The 16322-nt window shown below is 41.9% G+C and overlaps 2 protein-coding genes across 3 annotated transcripts; both read right to left on the reverse strand.

The window, feature by feature from the left end:
• Positions 1-331: 331 nt before the first annotated feature.
• gja9a (gap junction protein alpha 9a) lies at positions 332-1816 on the reverse strand. The gene has a single exon (XM_008280586.1). It carries the CDS (start codon positions 1814-1816, stop codon positions 332-334), a length of 1485 nt encoding a protein of 494 aa, XP_008278808.1.
• Positions 1817-5470: 3654 nt separating this feature from the next.
• On the reverse strand, positions 5471-15936 carry rhbdl2 (rhomboid, veinlet-like 2 (Drosophila)). Of its 2 annotated transcripts, none has more exons than XM_008280589.1 (8): positions 15716-15936; positions 12968-13211; positions 9948-10096; positions 8331-8443; positions 8032-8132; positions 7377-7437; positions 7229-7290; positions 5471-6237 (listed from the first exon to the last, which is right to left on the reverse strand). In XM_008280589.1, the coding sequence occupies exons 2-8, from the start codon at positions 13196-13198 to the stop codon at positions 6058-6060; spliced, it is 897 nt and encodes a 298-aa protein (XP_008278811.1). In that variant the 5' UTR covers positions 13199-13211; positions 15716-15936; the 3' UTR covers positions 5471-6057. The 2 variants fall into 2 exon arrangements, with proteins under 2 accessions (XP_008278811.1, XP_008278810.1); XM_008280588.1 differs by having other exon boundaries at positions 15542-15936.
• Positions 15937-16322: the final 386 nt, after the last annotated feature.

A 16322-nucleotide genomic window follows, 5' to 3' on the forward strand; every position in this document is an offset into this window, starting at 1 on the left:
TTGGTAGATAAACATGCAGTTATTCACAATAGAAAACTGATTTATTCCAAAAAATAGTTGAAAAAAGTTTGAAATATACAATTAAAAAGTCTCTGTCACCAAAAGCAGTATGTAATGTTGAGATACATTACTTGGGTGTTGTTCAAGACATGTCACATTACTTTTTATAGGACAAAAACATACAAACAACAAGAAATATTGGCAATCTATCACCAGTTAGACAGTTGCTTAGAGTACAATTAAACCCAGAGGTTCAACGTAAGAAGGAAAGTGATGTCAGTACACTTGTAACGGGGATTTCTGTGCGTTAATAATGTGAAACAGTTCAAGTTTAGATCTGCAGATCTGGGGCTCTGCTGCTACCGTTACTTGCCATCGATGTTTTGCAGTTGGAAGAAGGTGGTCTCGGGTTGTGTGTGGATCCTGAGCTGGAGTCATCCAGTGACTCTGGGCTGGAGGGCCGGCTGTGATGCTGGACAATCGGCTTTGATTGCGTTCGAGTGCAGGGAGGTCCACTGTAGCCTTTTGCACCTCCGTATGAATCTGTGTCAGAGCTCTTACCCTCCAACACTGTGGAGCATTTGAAAGAGCCATGAGCCCTAAATGGCCTCCTCGATGCACTCACTGGCAGCGTGGGAAAGGACGAAGCATGAGCTGCCTTCTGCGGGCATTTAGGAGACTCCGGGCTTCTACTTTCACTGCTGTCGTCCTCCTTACTATGCTGGGGAAGATGCAAAAAGTCTTCTGCCTCCTTTTTTTGATTATTCAGGGAATCACAGCACGGTGAGGAGAGTTCATTGGTGGTTGAGGTGCAGTTATACTCTGTGGGGCTTTGAGCAGAGCATCTGGAATCATCCAAGTCCGGTTGGCCTGGCAGAGGTAGAAAAGTTGAGGGTTTGATAAGGTTGGGGGACGTAACTGTGCCCTGCACCCTTTCCATCAAAAAGTTGAAGTCACTGGGTGCAGAGGCAATTGTTGACTTTCGGGTTGTACTGGTGCATATTTGCACTACAGATTCTTTTTTACACTTGTTGGCATAGTAGTCATCCAGTTCATCCCTTTCATCCCTCAGGTGAGGATAGAAGTCCAGTATGCCCTTTCTAATCTTCTTGTAGCCCAGATGCATGATCTCCAAGATGTTTAGGAAGAGGGAGATTGCAGCAATGCACTGCATGAACACCATGAAGACACTTTTTTCTGTTGGTCTGGAAACATAACAGTCCACAGCATTCGGACAAGGATCCCGCTCACACTTGAAGAGCGGATAGAGATGAAAACCATAGAGAACATACTGACCTGTCATGAAGACCACTTCAACAACAGAGCGGGTGACAATGTGAGCCACATAAGTACGCAGCAGAGAGCCCCTCAGAGGAGCTTTGTTAAGCTTTCCTTGGTCGAGCTGCTTCATTTCCCGCTCAATCCTCTTCCTGGCCTCCGCCAGCTCCACATCAACCAACTCCAGCTCCCTTCGCAGCAGAGCTTTTTTCTTCTGCCGTTCCTTCTCCAGAGCCCGGAGCCTGTAGAGAGCGTGGCCCATGTAAACTAATGAAGGCGAAGACACAAAAATGACCTGCAGCACCCAGTAGCGGATCAGGGAGATTGGGAAAGCCAGGTCATAGCACACATTTCTGCATCCGGGCTGCTCAGTGTTGCATATGAAGTCAGCCTGCTCGTCATTCCACACATCCTCAGCCGCCACCCCGAGGACCAGCATCCGGAAGATGAACAGGATGGTAAGCCAGATTTTGCCTACCATAGTCGAATGGATATGCACCTCCTCCAAAATCCCCCCAAGGAAGTTCCAGTCCCCCATCTTCACTCTGCCATTATGACTGATGGAAAGTCATCAACAGAGAGAGAGTAAATAATGGGGAAGAAAATCTGCTGAAATAGTTTAAAATATATAACTAGAAACAGTATAATCAAAGATACAGTAACAAGCAAACCTTTGAAGAATTAAGTTGGATTTTAACCAAATAATAACATAGTAAGTATTTTACATTTAATGAACATGGTATAAAATAGCCTAACTTGCAGCAAACCACTAATAGGAAGAAAACAATCATTCAGATTTCTCAGAAAGACTAGAAATATCAATAAAACGCTGTACCTCTCAACTGGAAAAATGAAACATTAACAAGGAGAAAACTTGTGAAATAAAAATGCCACCATGTCACATATTTGCAGAAAGATATATTAGCAAACAAAGAGGAATCCCAGGAGACTGGTAAGGGCTGGTAAGGTGTCCAGTTTTGTCTTGATCAACCCTTCCCCACAGCACGATCATTATATATATCATGGCAGAGTCCTGAGTAGTGTGATCCAGTTACCTTGCAGCGGCATGGACAGACTGCCGATGGTGACTTAAATCTCCTCGGGTCATGCAGCCCTGGCACGGTCACCAAAAAGTTTTAAAAATCGTTACTGCCCTCCACGAATCCCTGCACATCACCTAAACTTTCGTGACCCGCCTCTGTTGCAGCGTTGCCAGAAACAACGAGGGAACAAGTGAACTGCGGAGGGAAGGCTGCCAACACTACTCTAACCAGGGGAAGTCGATACCAGCAGCTTCACCAGTGCATTTAGATCATGGCCTCATAATGATGGGGTTGTAACCAGTTGTAACACAGATATTGACTCCAAACTTTGCAGGTCAGAGCTCATATCTATATTTTTAAGTATATGACCACATAATTTAGGGTATTTTTACCTTTTCCACACAGCAATGCGCCATTCTTTCAAAAAAACACATGGTTGCTGGTACAATTGGGTGTGTGCATTAGACGTGGCTGTAAATAGCCACGCTGTTTCCAAATTACATGCTTTGGAAGCCCAGACAACATGCTTCAGATTTGTTAGCACTCAATTGTTCAAGTCTGTTTGTTCCATATGTCCGAATGAAGAAATTATCAATACCAGTCAGTTATCCACACTGGCCTCGTTCAATCAATAGTTTTCTACTATAGTGAAGTAATCAATGAGTCATCATGTCCGATTTCATACTCTGCTGCTTCTCTCTGAATGTAATTAAGTTCTCATGCACTTGACACATTATTTATTCCATTTACAAGAAATCTGTCACAGTGGATTAGCGTGCTGGCCAACTGCTGCCTACCAGCTTTACACCACGCCATTCTAAATATCTCTAAATGCCTCTGTGTGGTGATTCTCCTCGATGTGGGTTTATCATGATATCACATCTTCAGATGGAATGTTTATTGGTTGCAGTGTTGTTTTACAAAGGTAGAAACAGAAGTAAAACTAAGTCCAGAACCTTCCTAGATTTTGAGTAATTTAAACTGAACTTTTCCCCTCTGACCTGAAATATTTTTTTTCTGACCAGTAGAGCAGGATTGATTCAAACCCGTCTAGTATAAACACAGTGGGGGTACAACGGGTCACACTGGAGCAACATATTGGGAAAATCCCAATGTTATTTCCCTTTTGCTTTATGGCAGTCAATCTTTACTTTAGTCCATTGCTTAACGCTCTACATTTACTTTTATGAGCGAGTATGTATGAAACGCAGCATTTCCATCTGTTTTCTTTAAATTCCAAGGATCGGAACCTTTTTATGGCTACGCTGTTAATTTCAGTACCTTTATTTTGAAACTTTTTAAGTTAGATAAGTCAATGTAAAAACAACAGCCGCTTATCAGCAAATATTTATTTGTCAGCCATTAGGACAAACTTATGTAATGCAAAACTAGCAACATATCATTTCATACTGTTTGACGTTTGAGGCAGATACAGTGCCTATAAAAATGAACACAGGGAAAGAGAGTTCTACAAGATAATGTCAATTATTTTAAAAAATAAAATAAAATTAGAGAGTGGCAAAGCGAAAGACACTGTTGAAAAAGTCTCCACTAGTGTTCACCAGAAGCCATGTGAAAGACTGAAGTCATCCGGAAAAAGGTTCTTTGGCCTGATGAGATCATAATTAAGCTTTTTGGCCATGAGACTACACACTATGTTGGGCAGACACCAAACACTACACATCATCACAAACACACCATGAAGCATGGTGGTGGCACCATCATGAAACGAGGACACTTCTCTGCAGCAGGCCCCAGAAGGCGTAACAGGTAGATGGTAAAATGAATGCAGCAAAGTATAGTGATGTACTGAAGATATACTTCTTACTGCAACCAGTAAGAAGAGCTGTTTTCTAGCAAGACAACAGCTGACAACATGCAGCCAGAGCTACACAGACATGGTTTAAAAACAAATCGCTTCAGAGTTGGCATATTATAGCTGTTAATTTATGACTGGATTTGAAAAGGGCTGTTCATGATCTCGGTGTAACTTGACAGAGCTTGAGCAGTTCTGCATAGAGGAATATGGTGAAGTTACATAGTCCAGATGTGCAGGGCTAATTGAGACAAATCCCCATAAGCTTAACACTGTGATCTACTAAATACTGACTTGAAGGGGGTGAACACTTATGTAATCCCTTTATTTTCCATTTTTTATTTTTAACTGACATTGCTTTGTAGAATTCTGTTTCGCATTGACATGAGTGTCTTTCTGTAAATTTTTGTCAAAAAAACACAAAAACAGTCAAATCATATTGACCCTGATTTAATGTGGTAAAGCAATAAAAGTGGAAAACTTTCAAGGGGGGGTGGATACTCTTTATAGGCACTGTAAGTTATAATGACTACATATTGATGCACTAAGTTATATTGATGCGCTGAGTTTGGAAACTATGGAACTTTCCACATACTGTAAACAGCAAAAGCAGCTGCTGCCACACTGGTACAATCAAATACATGTAACCGAGTCAATGCCGGCACCAAACCGCAAGCAGTTACTGATTATTCTGCAAATACTCAACAGACAAAATCAGTGGCTTCAAACTGTTTGTGCCGGAAATCAGATTCAGTTTAACAAAACACATTAATAAAAAAATCAAACTTTATTAAAAAAAACATTTTCTGTGGAAATGTAAAACCAAGAATAGAAGGTCTCTAGTTCATGTTTGGCCATAGTTTCTGCCTAATTCTAGATAAATTAAGTACAAATGAGATCAGTTTCTGAATCTGTAGCCCTCTGATGCCCCTTGTCACAAAAAAATATTTAAAATTTTACATAAAAAGTTTTTCCTTTTTAAACTTCCACAACAGAAAATGTACTCTCATTGGACTATAACTTATACTTAACACTCGACATTTAACAATTTCCATACAGTTAAAAAGGGGTATGGTACAACATCCACCAGTGTCTCTAATTAGCAATAGGTTACGGATGGTGTGTCCAAGAGTTGTTTCACATCTTTGAGCATTATTACTCATCTCCTTTGAACAAGATCCGACTTAAACAGCAAACAGGCAATAAAGCCTGAAGCAGCTCTGTAGCCGACAAGGAAGGAAAGAAAGAAAGAAAACCGACACTTAGTCTTTTTTTCCTGACACTAGTTTGTAAACTTCTTGTACTACAAAAAAAAAAATGTCCGAAAAAAATGTGACGTATCACAGGATGATATATTTTAATCAGTCATGTGGTGTTTTATTGTGGTGACCGATTTCACCACGGTTAAAGCGCATTTTATGAATATGTAAAGTCAGTAAGAGCTGCTGATAAATAAACCGAAAGCTTTAAAGAGCAAAGAGGAGTGTTTCTGTTAAACAATCGGAACATTATTTCCTATCCAGGACCAGTGTTATGTAATCTCCTGATAATTATAATAAGTACAAAAAGTAAAACAGTTGCACGCAAAACAAACAAGGCAACAGCAAATACGTCCTAAGACAAATGTCAGTGACTCACTGCAATCAAAATTAATCTCCTTTCAAAGGCACAAATTATATCTACGTTTTCAAACGCCTGCAATGCCACACAAACACAGCAGGAGGCGCCCTTCCACTTGAACTCAAAACTGAATCTAAAAAGAGCAAAATCTGATTGATAAAAAAATAAAAACAATGTGTACAACATTTACAAAGTTCCTCAAAAGCAACTGTGCTTTATAACACATCAGTAAAATTCAGCTTCCTGAGTGACAAAAAGGATTTTGGAGAAATAAAGAAAAAAAAAAAGATGAATGCAGCTTTATGAGGCCGGAGAAAGGAAGATGTTGAAGAGTACAGCAAAGAGCACAAAGACTACATAGCCCACTATACAAATCCAGAAACGTGGGTCTTTGAGCAGCTTCTTGTTGTAGGCGCTGAAGAAGACGTAGCCGATTGTCATACCGGCCACAATTCCTCCAAAATGGGCCACAAAGGACACCTGAGAGGAGAAACGGTCAGAGAGAAGTTTAGATTCAGCCTATAGGTCTAATTACCAGCTAACCTGAACACAGACCCTCAACTACTGACATTCGACCTCACTGAAATGTGACTCAAAATACTCGCAGGACCAGTTCAACAGCAAGACAAATGATCAGTAGAGGAACAGAGGAAGGATAAAACAAGGTGGGGGAGGGAATACAGAATCTGGTTTTTAGGGTCTGTGGTCCAGCAATTGATTACAAAGATGAACAAACGACATCTAGTTGGACGGGAACAATGTTTGGTTTCAATTGTCTTCAAAACTAAAACTATGGTTACAAAAGTCAATCTTTATGGATGTGGATTGAAAAAAACAGGTTGTGTGAAAAGCTAGTTTCTGGCTGCAATAGCATAGCAAGTATTGTTTTCACCCTGTGAGTCTGGCTGTGTGCATGTGAGTGTGTTTCATGGTAAAATGTGGTCCTGGAGACTCCTACTGTAATGTGAACTGCCACAAAGGCAGATTCGAGTACTCTGGCAGGAGTTAATATGTCTGTGGACGGACAACACAGGAGTGTCTTACAAAATACACCCAAAAAACTTGACAGGTGTGTCGGTGTGTAACTCTGATTTCAAAAACGTGAGCTCACCCATTAGTATCGATTACACATGTAACAAGAGTAGTAATGACTAACTAAGTGTTCATGGGTCAGAATGTCAACATGTTTATGGGCGTCCCGGCTGCTGTAATCCCATCACAAGATGGTGTCTAGTAGTCTTTACTACTTGGCAGCAAAGAGAGACATGTATCTACAGGAATAATCAAGTCCCAGCGAGCTGCTGATCTTGTCTGTAGCCAAGAGCAAATAAAGCCATTAGCAAACACTCTGAGCTTGGGGAAGGTTTGCTGGATTATAGCTGGATTGCTCTTGAGCCTCTTTTCGTGTCTGAAAATATTTTGGAAAAACCCTGTTTGCTTTTCCCTCTACTGTACGGTGGAAGGATCATACCTTTAAACCGTCCTCATGATTGGCAAATCTTCTGTAGAAGGCAAATCCAAAATCTACGCCAACTGGAAGAAGAAACCAGCATTAAATCAAACATTTCACTTCTGTAGGTGGTTCTATAGGTGTAACCAAAACACACAGCAGGACTTACCAATTAACACTATGGCGAGGATACGAAACACTCCAAGGAGAGGGATCATCTCTCGGAAATTCTGTGAATTAAAAAGATCAGCAGCTGTAAAGAGCCACACCAGTGATTTATCTCAACACAGTGAAGGTGTGGTTCACTTCACAAGACAGACATTGCACAATTTTAGGAAACTTCAAAACAAAAATACATAGAAAATTAGTTGTCTGCTCAGAAGAGACACACACATTCCTTTTAACTGACATTATAAAATGTAATGTAATGATAATTAGGTTTGTTTTTCAACTAGTGACGGACAGACACTGTGAGATCCAGTTAACCTTTAGATATATTAGGGCCCCAGCGAAATGTAGTTTTTCATCTAAGTTCTCTATATATACAGCATCCTTCAGATATTATTATTATTGGTCATTTGTCTCCCAAAGGCTTCAGTTCAAAACATGCATTAAAACATGTCCAGTTTTATTCATATACTTTCTAAAACACTATTCTGTGGAAATACAAAACTAGGCGTGGAAGGTCACAGCAACCCGGTTGTTATCGTAGTACAAGTTGAGATCTGTTTCCAGAAATATAGTCTGTTACTCAAATCCCTTCTCACGAATAAACAACAAAGTAAACATAGAGATTCTTCTGGTAAACTGTTTTTTACACTCACCACCACTGCGTTCATGAAATAGCCTCCGATTAGGGCATAAACGCCCCCAGAGGCTCCCACCAAGGCACTGAGAGGATCAAAGATGGAACTGGCCAAAGAGCCTGAGGGAGAAACAGCCACAGATTTCAAACACTCCCTCGGACACAAACAGGAAAAACCAACGTCAAGACGAGTTAATGTCAGATGTCTGGATGCCAAACGTTCACAAACACTTGTGAAATACACTTCGCTTTGTGAGCTTTGGTTGCCTGTTTTTGAGGAGCACGAGTGAGAGACAGACTAAGAAAGGCAACGCAGACCTGCGAGGACGCCGGCCAGGTAAACCATTCCCACTTCAAATCCTTTGTGGACCAGTTCCAGCGGGATTCCCAGCAGCAGCTGCATTAGCAGGTTCCCCACAATGTGTTCCACTCTAGAAAGACCAATCAAATGAATATACTTAAGAAAGGAGGAGGAGCACAGAAACATACAGGAAGGTGGACAAAATAACAGAGACACCTTTAGCCCTGCAATACAAGCGTTGATCTATTTTGATGGGTGTTATTTTTCACACATCAAGCACAATAACAAAACCACTGGGTGACATGAATTAAACATCTCACGATAATGCGTGGGTCCTGCCATTCATGTGGATGCTACTATGACGCTCCACCTAAACATCGCTGCAGATCTAACACACCCCATATAGAAACAGGACTCCCCAACATCAGCAGGTCATCACGCCGCAAATCTGGAGCACACGGCTCAAGAAACATGACAAGTAGGACCTACACAAGATAGTTTTAAAGCTGTGGCTGACGTGTATATTTTTGTAAACAATGCCAATAAAAGCCTTCAGCATCTTAGTCCTTGGTTACACCTCCCATCTAACCCTGTGCCACTGAAGCCCCAAGTTGTAAAACAGGGGTGTCCAATCCTGGTCCTCGAGGGCCACAATCCAGCTCATCATCAAGCTCTGCAGAAGTCTGATAATGATCCTGATCATTTGAATCAGGTGTGTTGGAAGAGGGAAACATCTAAAACATGCAGGATTGTGGCCCTCGAGGACCAGGATTGGACACCCCTGTTGTAAAACAAGCTTTATTAATATAAAAGGAGAATGAGAACAAACTGTGCTGCTATTCTAAGCTACAGAGTGATACATATGAGAGAAAGGCAGGATTGATTCAAAGCAGTCTACGGTGCTCATATTCATTGTAGCAAAGGAGCACGTCATGCCGATGCAACAGCGTGTCTCGTTTCCCAGAGGAATGAGCTATATCTGGTTTTGCAGATTCATTGTTGGTTTTCGTGTTGTTTTTGAAAGTAAGAAAACCCCAGAAAATAACCAGCCTCATCCTTTAAGAAAACATCCTGGTAGGTGTTTCCCACTTAGTGCTGCTGACAGGCTGTGACCACTTTTCCTCTTTGCTAATGCAGTTTTCCTGTGCACTCAAGATGTTCCTGTGGCTTGTGCACTCACAATCTTCCAGACGTTTTGCTTGCTACAGCATGTACATTTGCAGTGTTTTTACAGATGTGCCTGCAGTCCAGGCCTAAATGTAGCGCCCCTCCTTAAATCGTCTTCAAAATCGACTAATAAAACGGAAGCTGGCAGAATTCTTGAGACGCGAAAGGTACTCGGCTTCGTATGACTCAGCTCTGTAGGAACTGATTTGCAAAAGCCACTGTTGCATCAGCTAAAAATACATCATGAAGTAAGTAAGCAAAGGGAGCACTGGGCTCAAACTGCAATCCTAAAAATGACCACAGAGTTGAATCAACGCCTCTGACATTATCGAAAACCCACAAAGATTCGAACCCACATCAAACTGTTCTTCACTGCAGAGTCTGTGGGAATTTTTATCTCTTTTTTTCCACTAATCGAAGCTTTTTCTTATGTGATTACGGTATCTACGAGCCCGGCCTATTCTTACCCAGCGTGGACAAACATGTAGGAGATAAAGCGCCATGCTTCCTCTCTGCGCTCTGCACGGTATGTCAGAGGGCTCTTCCAGATGCCTTCCTCCAGGGTCACCCACTGCTTCTGAGGCTTCCACACAGCGTAGTAGATAAACACCGCCAGCTGATGAAGACCAGAGAGGGGACGCAAAAGTTAGGTTTTATGTGTGAGAGTCGAATATGTTCACTTTAGCCCTGCGGAAATTGTTAAAAACAAATATCACGAGTGAAGCTAAATCCAAAACAGCTGTGAAAACAACAAAGGGAGGAGAGAGTTAAACATACAGATGTTGAGTTTTCCACCAAGTTGACCTCACAACCCCCAAGTGTGATCATACAGAGCAGCCTGTAGGCCTAAATGCTTCTATCTATACAAGTATAGAGCAGCAGCGCACTGAGCAAGAACCAATTGATCTTCTCTGGATAAATACTCCCTGCAAATAAGAAAGTATTCACAGGCATTCAAATGCAGTGACAGTGGACATCTGTGAGATACAAAGAGTGAGCTGTTCATTCAAACGTGGGAACAGACAGTGTGCAAACACATAGCGATAAGAAAGAGAGGAGCGAGAGCCTTTACACCGAGTCCAACATGGGACTAAAGGGAAAACTAACTTTAACAGTAGTTTTATATTTATATATGGGTGTAAAATCAATCTAAAAAATAAATAAATATGGGCCACACTTTACTTTAAGTTACCATATTTAGTATTGAGCGCTGTGGAAAAATTCAGTAAGTGGTTTATAAGACACTAAAGTTGTACGCAGACATAAGGCCATTCTAGGTGGTAATTACTGTACAGAATTTGTTAACAATATCCTATATTGTTAGCAGTGTGCTGTTTTATTCATCATCTGTTTATACACCAGCATCCAGGTCAGTTGACTTGAATATTAGCACAGAGGCTCCCAACCTTGTTCCCCTGATGTATCCCCACAGCCCTGTCCCAAAGACTCATAATGAATACCTTCATCGATCATTATTACATTTATGTAACATTAAATTATATAAAAGTCAACATTGTTAAAATATTTCATCCAGTTAAAGCTATTTATTCTATTAGCTATCCAATACTTTTACCTTCCAACCACTGAAAGTTTATTCCACAGATTTTCTATTAAGTTTTTTACATACAGTCCACCATTTATCCTTCCATAAATTATCTATACACCGCTTAATCCTCACTAGGGTCACGGAGGCTGGAGTCTATCCCAGCTGACTCAGTCCATCACAGGGCTACACTTAGAGACAGACAACCAAGCACACTCACATTCACACCTACAGACAATTTAAAATCACCAATTAACCTCAACATGTTGTTGGACTGGGCTGCAAGGTGGCGCAGTTGGTAGCACTGTTGCCTCGCAGCCGGTTCATGTCCCGGTGGGGGCACCGGAATCTTTCTGCGTGGAGTTTGTATGTTCTCCTCGTGCAGCGTGGGTTCTCTCCGGGTTCTCCGGCTTCCTCCCACACAGTCCAAAAACATGTTGAGGTTAATTGGTGATTCTAAATTGTCCGTAGGTGTGAATGTGAGTGTGCTTGGTTGTCTGTCTCTAAGTGTGGCCCTGCGATGGACTGGCGACCTGTCCAGGGTGTCCCCTGCCTTCGCCCTAAGTCGGCTGGGATAGGCTCCAGCCCCCCCCCCTAATGAGGATTAAGCGGTGTATAGAAAATGGATGGATGGATGTTGTTGGACTGTAGGAGGATGAGCAGCACCTGGTGAGAACCCACGCTGCACGGGGAGAACATGCAAACTCCATGCAGAAAGATCCTGGGTGTCCTCACCGGGACATGAACCGACAACCTTCTGGCTGCGAGGCAACAGTGCTAACCACCGAGCCACCGTGCAGCCCCTACCATTTATCCAAACAATGTTAACTGTTTTTAACTGCCATTCTTGTCGGTAGCTATTTCAACCATTGATTCACTTTTTCATCATTACATCATTTTTTTAAGTGCTTACATTGATTTTCCACTACTTTTTGGTCAACTGTTAACTGCCCATTCATGAAATTGTAAATTCAGTTTTTTCAAATGAGTGGAGCTAATCCTTCCACGTGTCCTTTGGGGCACTTTCACTCATGGTTGGAATCACTGCATTAACAAAGACCTACAAGTACGTCTTAGTGGGTTGTGTATTTTTATGTATTGCCAAAAAATGCTAAAATTGGGAAAGTGTATTGGTAGAGGCCAATCCTTAGCTGTAAGATGTGAAGGCACACTGTGTGAAATACATCTGTACATAAACTGACCATCTCTTGTAGCAGCTGTGCACAAGTCTTGAATAAAACCAAACCTGCTTCTGTTTGTCTAACATCTTGAAAACATTCCTGGTGGAATCAAAGTAAAGGACAACATCATAAATAACCTCCTTTTTAAATCCTAATTATGGGGAAAATGAGGCCGCATGATCCTCCCCCTCTTTTTTTTTCTATTTCAACAAGCCTCCCGCTGATCGACCACATTCCACGAGATGTGTTTATTTACCTGAAGTCAAGGCAGCTTTTCTGTTTACACACTGAGGGAAAGCACCTCCCACCGGTGGGGATCAACTGTACCCAGTATAACCTAAAGCTACTACTCATAAAATCTGCTGTTTGTATTGACACTGTGCCTGCTGCCTGCCTTGTGGGGACTGCACTTGATGGATCAGCACTAGCAGAGGAAGCTAAAAGAAACAGTAAGAAAGAACGAAATGAACCCTCACGGCTGCACAGGAGCTTCTCAGTATAGACCTTGTTTAGACATTTTCAGCATTAAACAGTCAAACTAAACACTTTTTTTCTAGTGACGTCCTTATTAAATGGTATCACATCCAGTCTTTTAGAACTTCCCTTCAACATCTGCTCTACCAAATATAATTACAGCAAATCTATACAGTAATTAACACCACGGTGGCATGCATGGCAAATGTAGGCTGCATGTTTTATAATTAGTTCACAGAATCCATACTGAATGTCCCCAGCGCTGTGTGTACATGCGGGGCACAGCTACCTCTCCGATGCTGATGAGGATGATGAAGATGGGGGGTGGACAGCAGTTGGCACGTTCCAGGTACTTGCTGCGGGAGTCTTCTGGAAGCATCCACTTGGAGACGGACCTCTGGAACTTCTCACAGCATCCCATATTCCTGCCGCCGTCCTGCTGGTCCTCTCCATCCCTCACCTGCCTCCCGTCTCTGTCCACAGGAAACGGCTCCTGCTGCTCCAGGTCGATGTCGTCCATCACTGCTGCAGCGCTACGGGGCAGAGTGTATGAATGTGACTTAGTGCTGCCAAATGTTTACCACGATGTGATGGTTATTTGTCGACCATGAACAGGTTGCTGGTTTATAAGCGTTTGCATAAGAGGGCTGCACTGGTTCAAGATTCAAATAAAATGAACAGCACATTAATAATACAGTCGTGACTCGATAATCCGACCATTAACAATCTGAAAATCTTGCTATCCGACAGGTTTTTAGGAAAAACGAACAGAACTCATGAAAAATAGCCTTAACATACCGACAGCCTTAGATTCCAACTCCGACATGACATTTTATGTCACAAATAAGAATAACGGCGTATTATTTGACTGAACAATCCCACAGATTGGCTACGTTCAGACTGCAGGACTTGATGCTCAATTCGGATTTTTTTGTGAAATCTGATTTTTTTGCGAGTTCATTCACATTTCCAATTAAATGCTACTTGTATGTGATCTGCTGTGTGAACTTCATACGATCGACCCAAAAGTGTCTCGCATGCGCAGAAGAGGACACGACGACGTCACACGCAGCGAGCGTGCTCAGTGTTTAAGTAAACATGGATGGTGGTGGTGGTGGCGATGGTGGAAACAGAACTGTGACCGCTATCCTAAACTGGCATCAGCAGCCAAATACTGCCTGTGCGTTCCGGTCACTTCCACCCTGTCAGAGCGCTCCCGGGTGGAAGCGGTCCCCCAAACGCGCCGAATATTCAGATATTCATCATTAATTGGGCCTGAATATCCAGAGACCAGAAAGTGTTATTCAGACCAGCCCTACTAGTTATTATAACAACTATGAACAATAATTATCAACAAATGAGCCTTCCAGCATCAAGCCCTCCTTGTATCTCGTCCTCCGTCTTGACAATCCGACAGCCTTGCTATCCGACATAAAAGGTTTTACATTTAGTGTTGGATTATCGATCACGACTGTAATTGCATTTTTTTCTGAGTAATAACTGACAACCTGATTTACATCTTGAAATATTATCAATAAATATTTGTAATTCCAAACAAGGCTGCAGTACATCTTGTTTCATCACTGACACAAGCACAGCACGTTTAGCAAATTAACTCCAACACATCAACTTAGAAACTTTTTTGTTGCTTGATACAAAAAGAAAAGTCAGTTTTCATTATCTGAGACCAAATGTACACGACAAGCCTGTCTGATAAAATTTCTTAATTTTAAACTTTATTTAAGACACACAGTTTGTTGAGCGAGTAACAGGAGTGAAATGCTGAAAAGGAAGAAATGCAATATGGCCTGTATGGAAATAACTTTGTCTCCAGAGAGGATGATGTTGACCAAAAACAGGTACTCTGTCTGCAGCGTAAGATAAGTAAAGTCAGATCTAAATGCCATCCAAAGCAAAGCTGTAACTATTAACTGATTACTCGGTTAGTTGTCAACAATTAGATAAATCCCAAACTACTCTAATTATCAATTTATTAGCTTATTTTCAAAGAAAGAAAGAAAAAGACAAAATTCTTGAGCTTCTGAAATTTGAGTATTTTCATTTTTTTCTCCCTCTTCTGTGACAGTAAACTGACTATCTTCAGGCTGTTCACAAAACAAGACATTTGAGGACACCGCCTTGAGTTATAGACAACAGCGATAAGACATTTTCACCATTTTCTGACTTTTCATACGCCTGAAAAGTCATCGCGAAAACAATAAACAGATTAATCAACAGTGGAAATAATCCCCAGTTCAAAACAAAGAACTATTTCAAGCGCCTTGGTGTCTTTGTGGTCATTTCTGCATGTCTTAATCACTGCTATGCATCAGTCTGGAGTCATCTGACATTTCTTTTCAGTTCCTGTGTGTTTTGTTTTCGTCATTAGTCACAGCCTATACTTATGTAATGATTGTTTTCCATCTGCTGCATTCTCGTCCATACAGAACTACAACAAAATGCTCTATATGTACAAATGAAACACAGTTAACTCTTGTTATAGAGTATGAAAGAGTTTTTTGATGTAAGTGTAGACTTTCCAGTGACACTCCTCTCTTTTTAAGCCTCACCACAACTGTCTCCACAATTATGTATTTGATGTTGCCTGAACACTGTAAAAAGATGCATTTGAGCTCTAATGAAAAACACTGACAGCTTCAGCTTCCAGAGTGACCCACAGCTGCTCTCTGCATTTCCTCCAAAACACTCACAGCAAGACGATCTGTGGCGTTTCCTGTTTGTATCTGATTGTAATTCAGATTTTAAGACTCGACCAGAAAGCAGTTGAAAATAACATCTACTGAAGGCTCCTTTTTTTTTCTCTCTCTCTCTCTCTCAATGAGATTAACTTTGGCCTACTCACCTAAGCCTTCGACAGGAACAGTGCAGATGGCTCCAGGCGGTCCCAAACGCATAAATATCGACCCCCTCACTAAACTAATTCAAACAACTCAATGCGCGAGTTGAAAAGTGCACCGGTTCACAGATTGTGCCAAAGTTCAGAATACGGTTCTCAAAAAGAAAAAAATCAACTAACCCTCCATGTTTTCACGGCAAACCCCTTCTTTAAACTGAGCGTCCCCGTCAAGAGTGGAAGATGAAGAAAGAAAAAAAAGAAACGCAGTGGGAGATAATTATAGCCCTTTCATCGCTTTTTCCTGTAAAGAAACTTCCTTCCCTCGGAACAAACAAACCAGCGACGCTTCCCTCCGTCCTCCCAGTTGCTCTACAGCCGCTTTGCAGAACCGTCTTGTGCTACCGAACGGCGCCCTTGCAACAACCGTCTACCTGTTTCCCGGTGCCACACCTGGCCTCCGTGACGTCACGGCGGGGGGGGACGTCACGGGGAGCAGCTGCGCGCGCTCACAAAACACAAATACACAAAGCCCGGATAAAGAGTGTTTTTAATTAGAGAGGCTCCTATTTAACTATGCTATACAGCGCGCAGTTCAATAAAGAGCCCTGATGCTTAAGTGGCACTTTTATTATTAAAAGTGTAGTTGGCGAAAGATGCCGCAGGGGGGCGCTGGAGTCCACAGCACAGGACAATGGGCTTCATTTCCTGCACCCTGGTGAGCGCATATAAAGGTCTTTATCAATCCCACAGTGGGGAAATGTGCAAGGTCACAGCGGCAATGATAGTG

The sequence above is a fragment of the Stegastes partitus genome, unplaced genomic scaffold (assembly GCF_000690725.1).
Source record: "Stegastes partitus isolate 25-593 unplaced genomic scaffold, Stegastes_partitus-1.0.2 Scaffold201, whole genome shotgun sequence".
NCBI lineage: Eukaryota > Metazoa > Chordata > Actinopteri > Pomacentridae > Stegastes > Stegastes partitus.

Bases quoted from the DNA above. Each gene is read 5' to 3' on its own strand.
- gja9a (XM_008280586.1), bottom strand. From the start codon at position 1,816: ATGGGGGACTGGAACTTCCTTGGGGGGATTTTGGAGGAGGTGCATATC.
- rhbdl2 (XM_008280589.1), bottom strand. From the start codon at position 13,198: ATGGACGACATCGACCTGGAGCAGCAGGAGCCGTTTCCTGTGGACAGA. The intron at 10,097-12,967 runs GTAGCTGTGCCC...GGTCTTCATCAG, and splicing joins TCCTCATCAGCATCGGAGAG to CTGGCGGTGTTTATCTACTA. The intron at 7,291-7,376 runs GTAAGTCCTGCT...TTCTTCTTCCAG, and splicing joins CCTCGCCATAGTGTTAATTG to TTGGCGTAGATTTTGGATTT.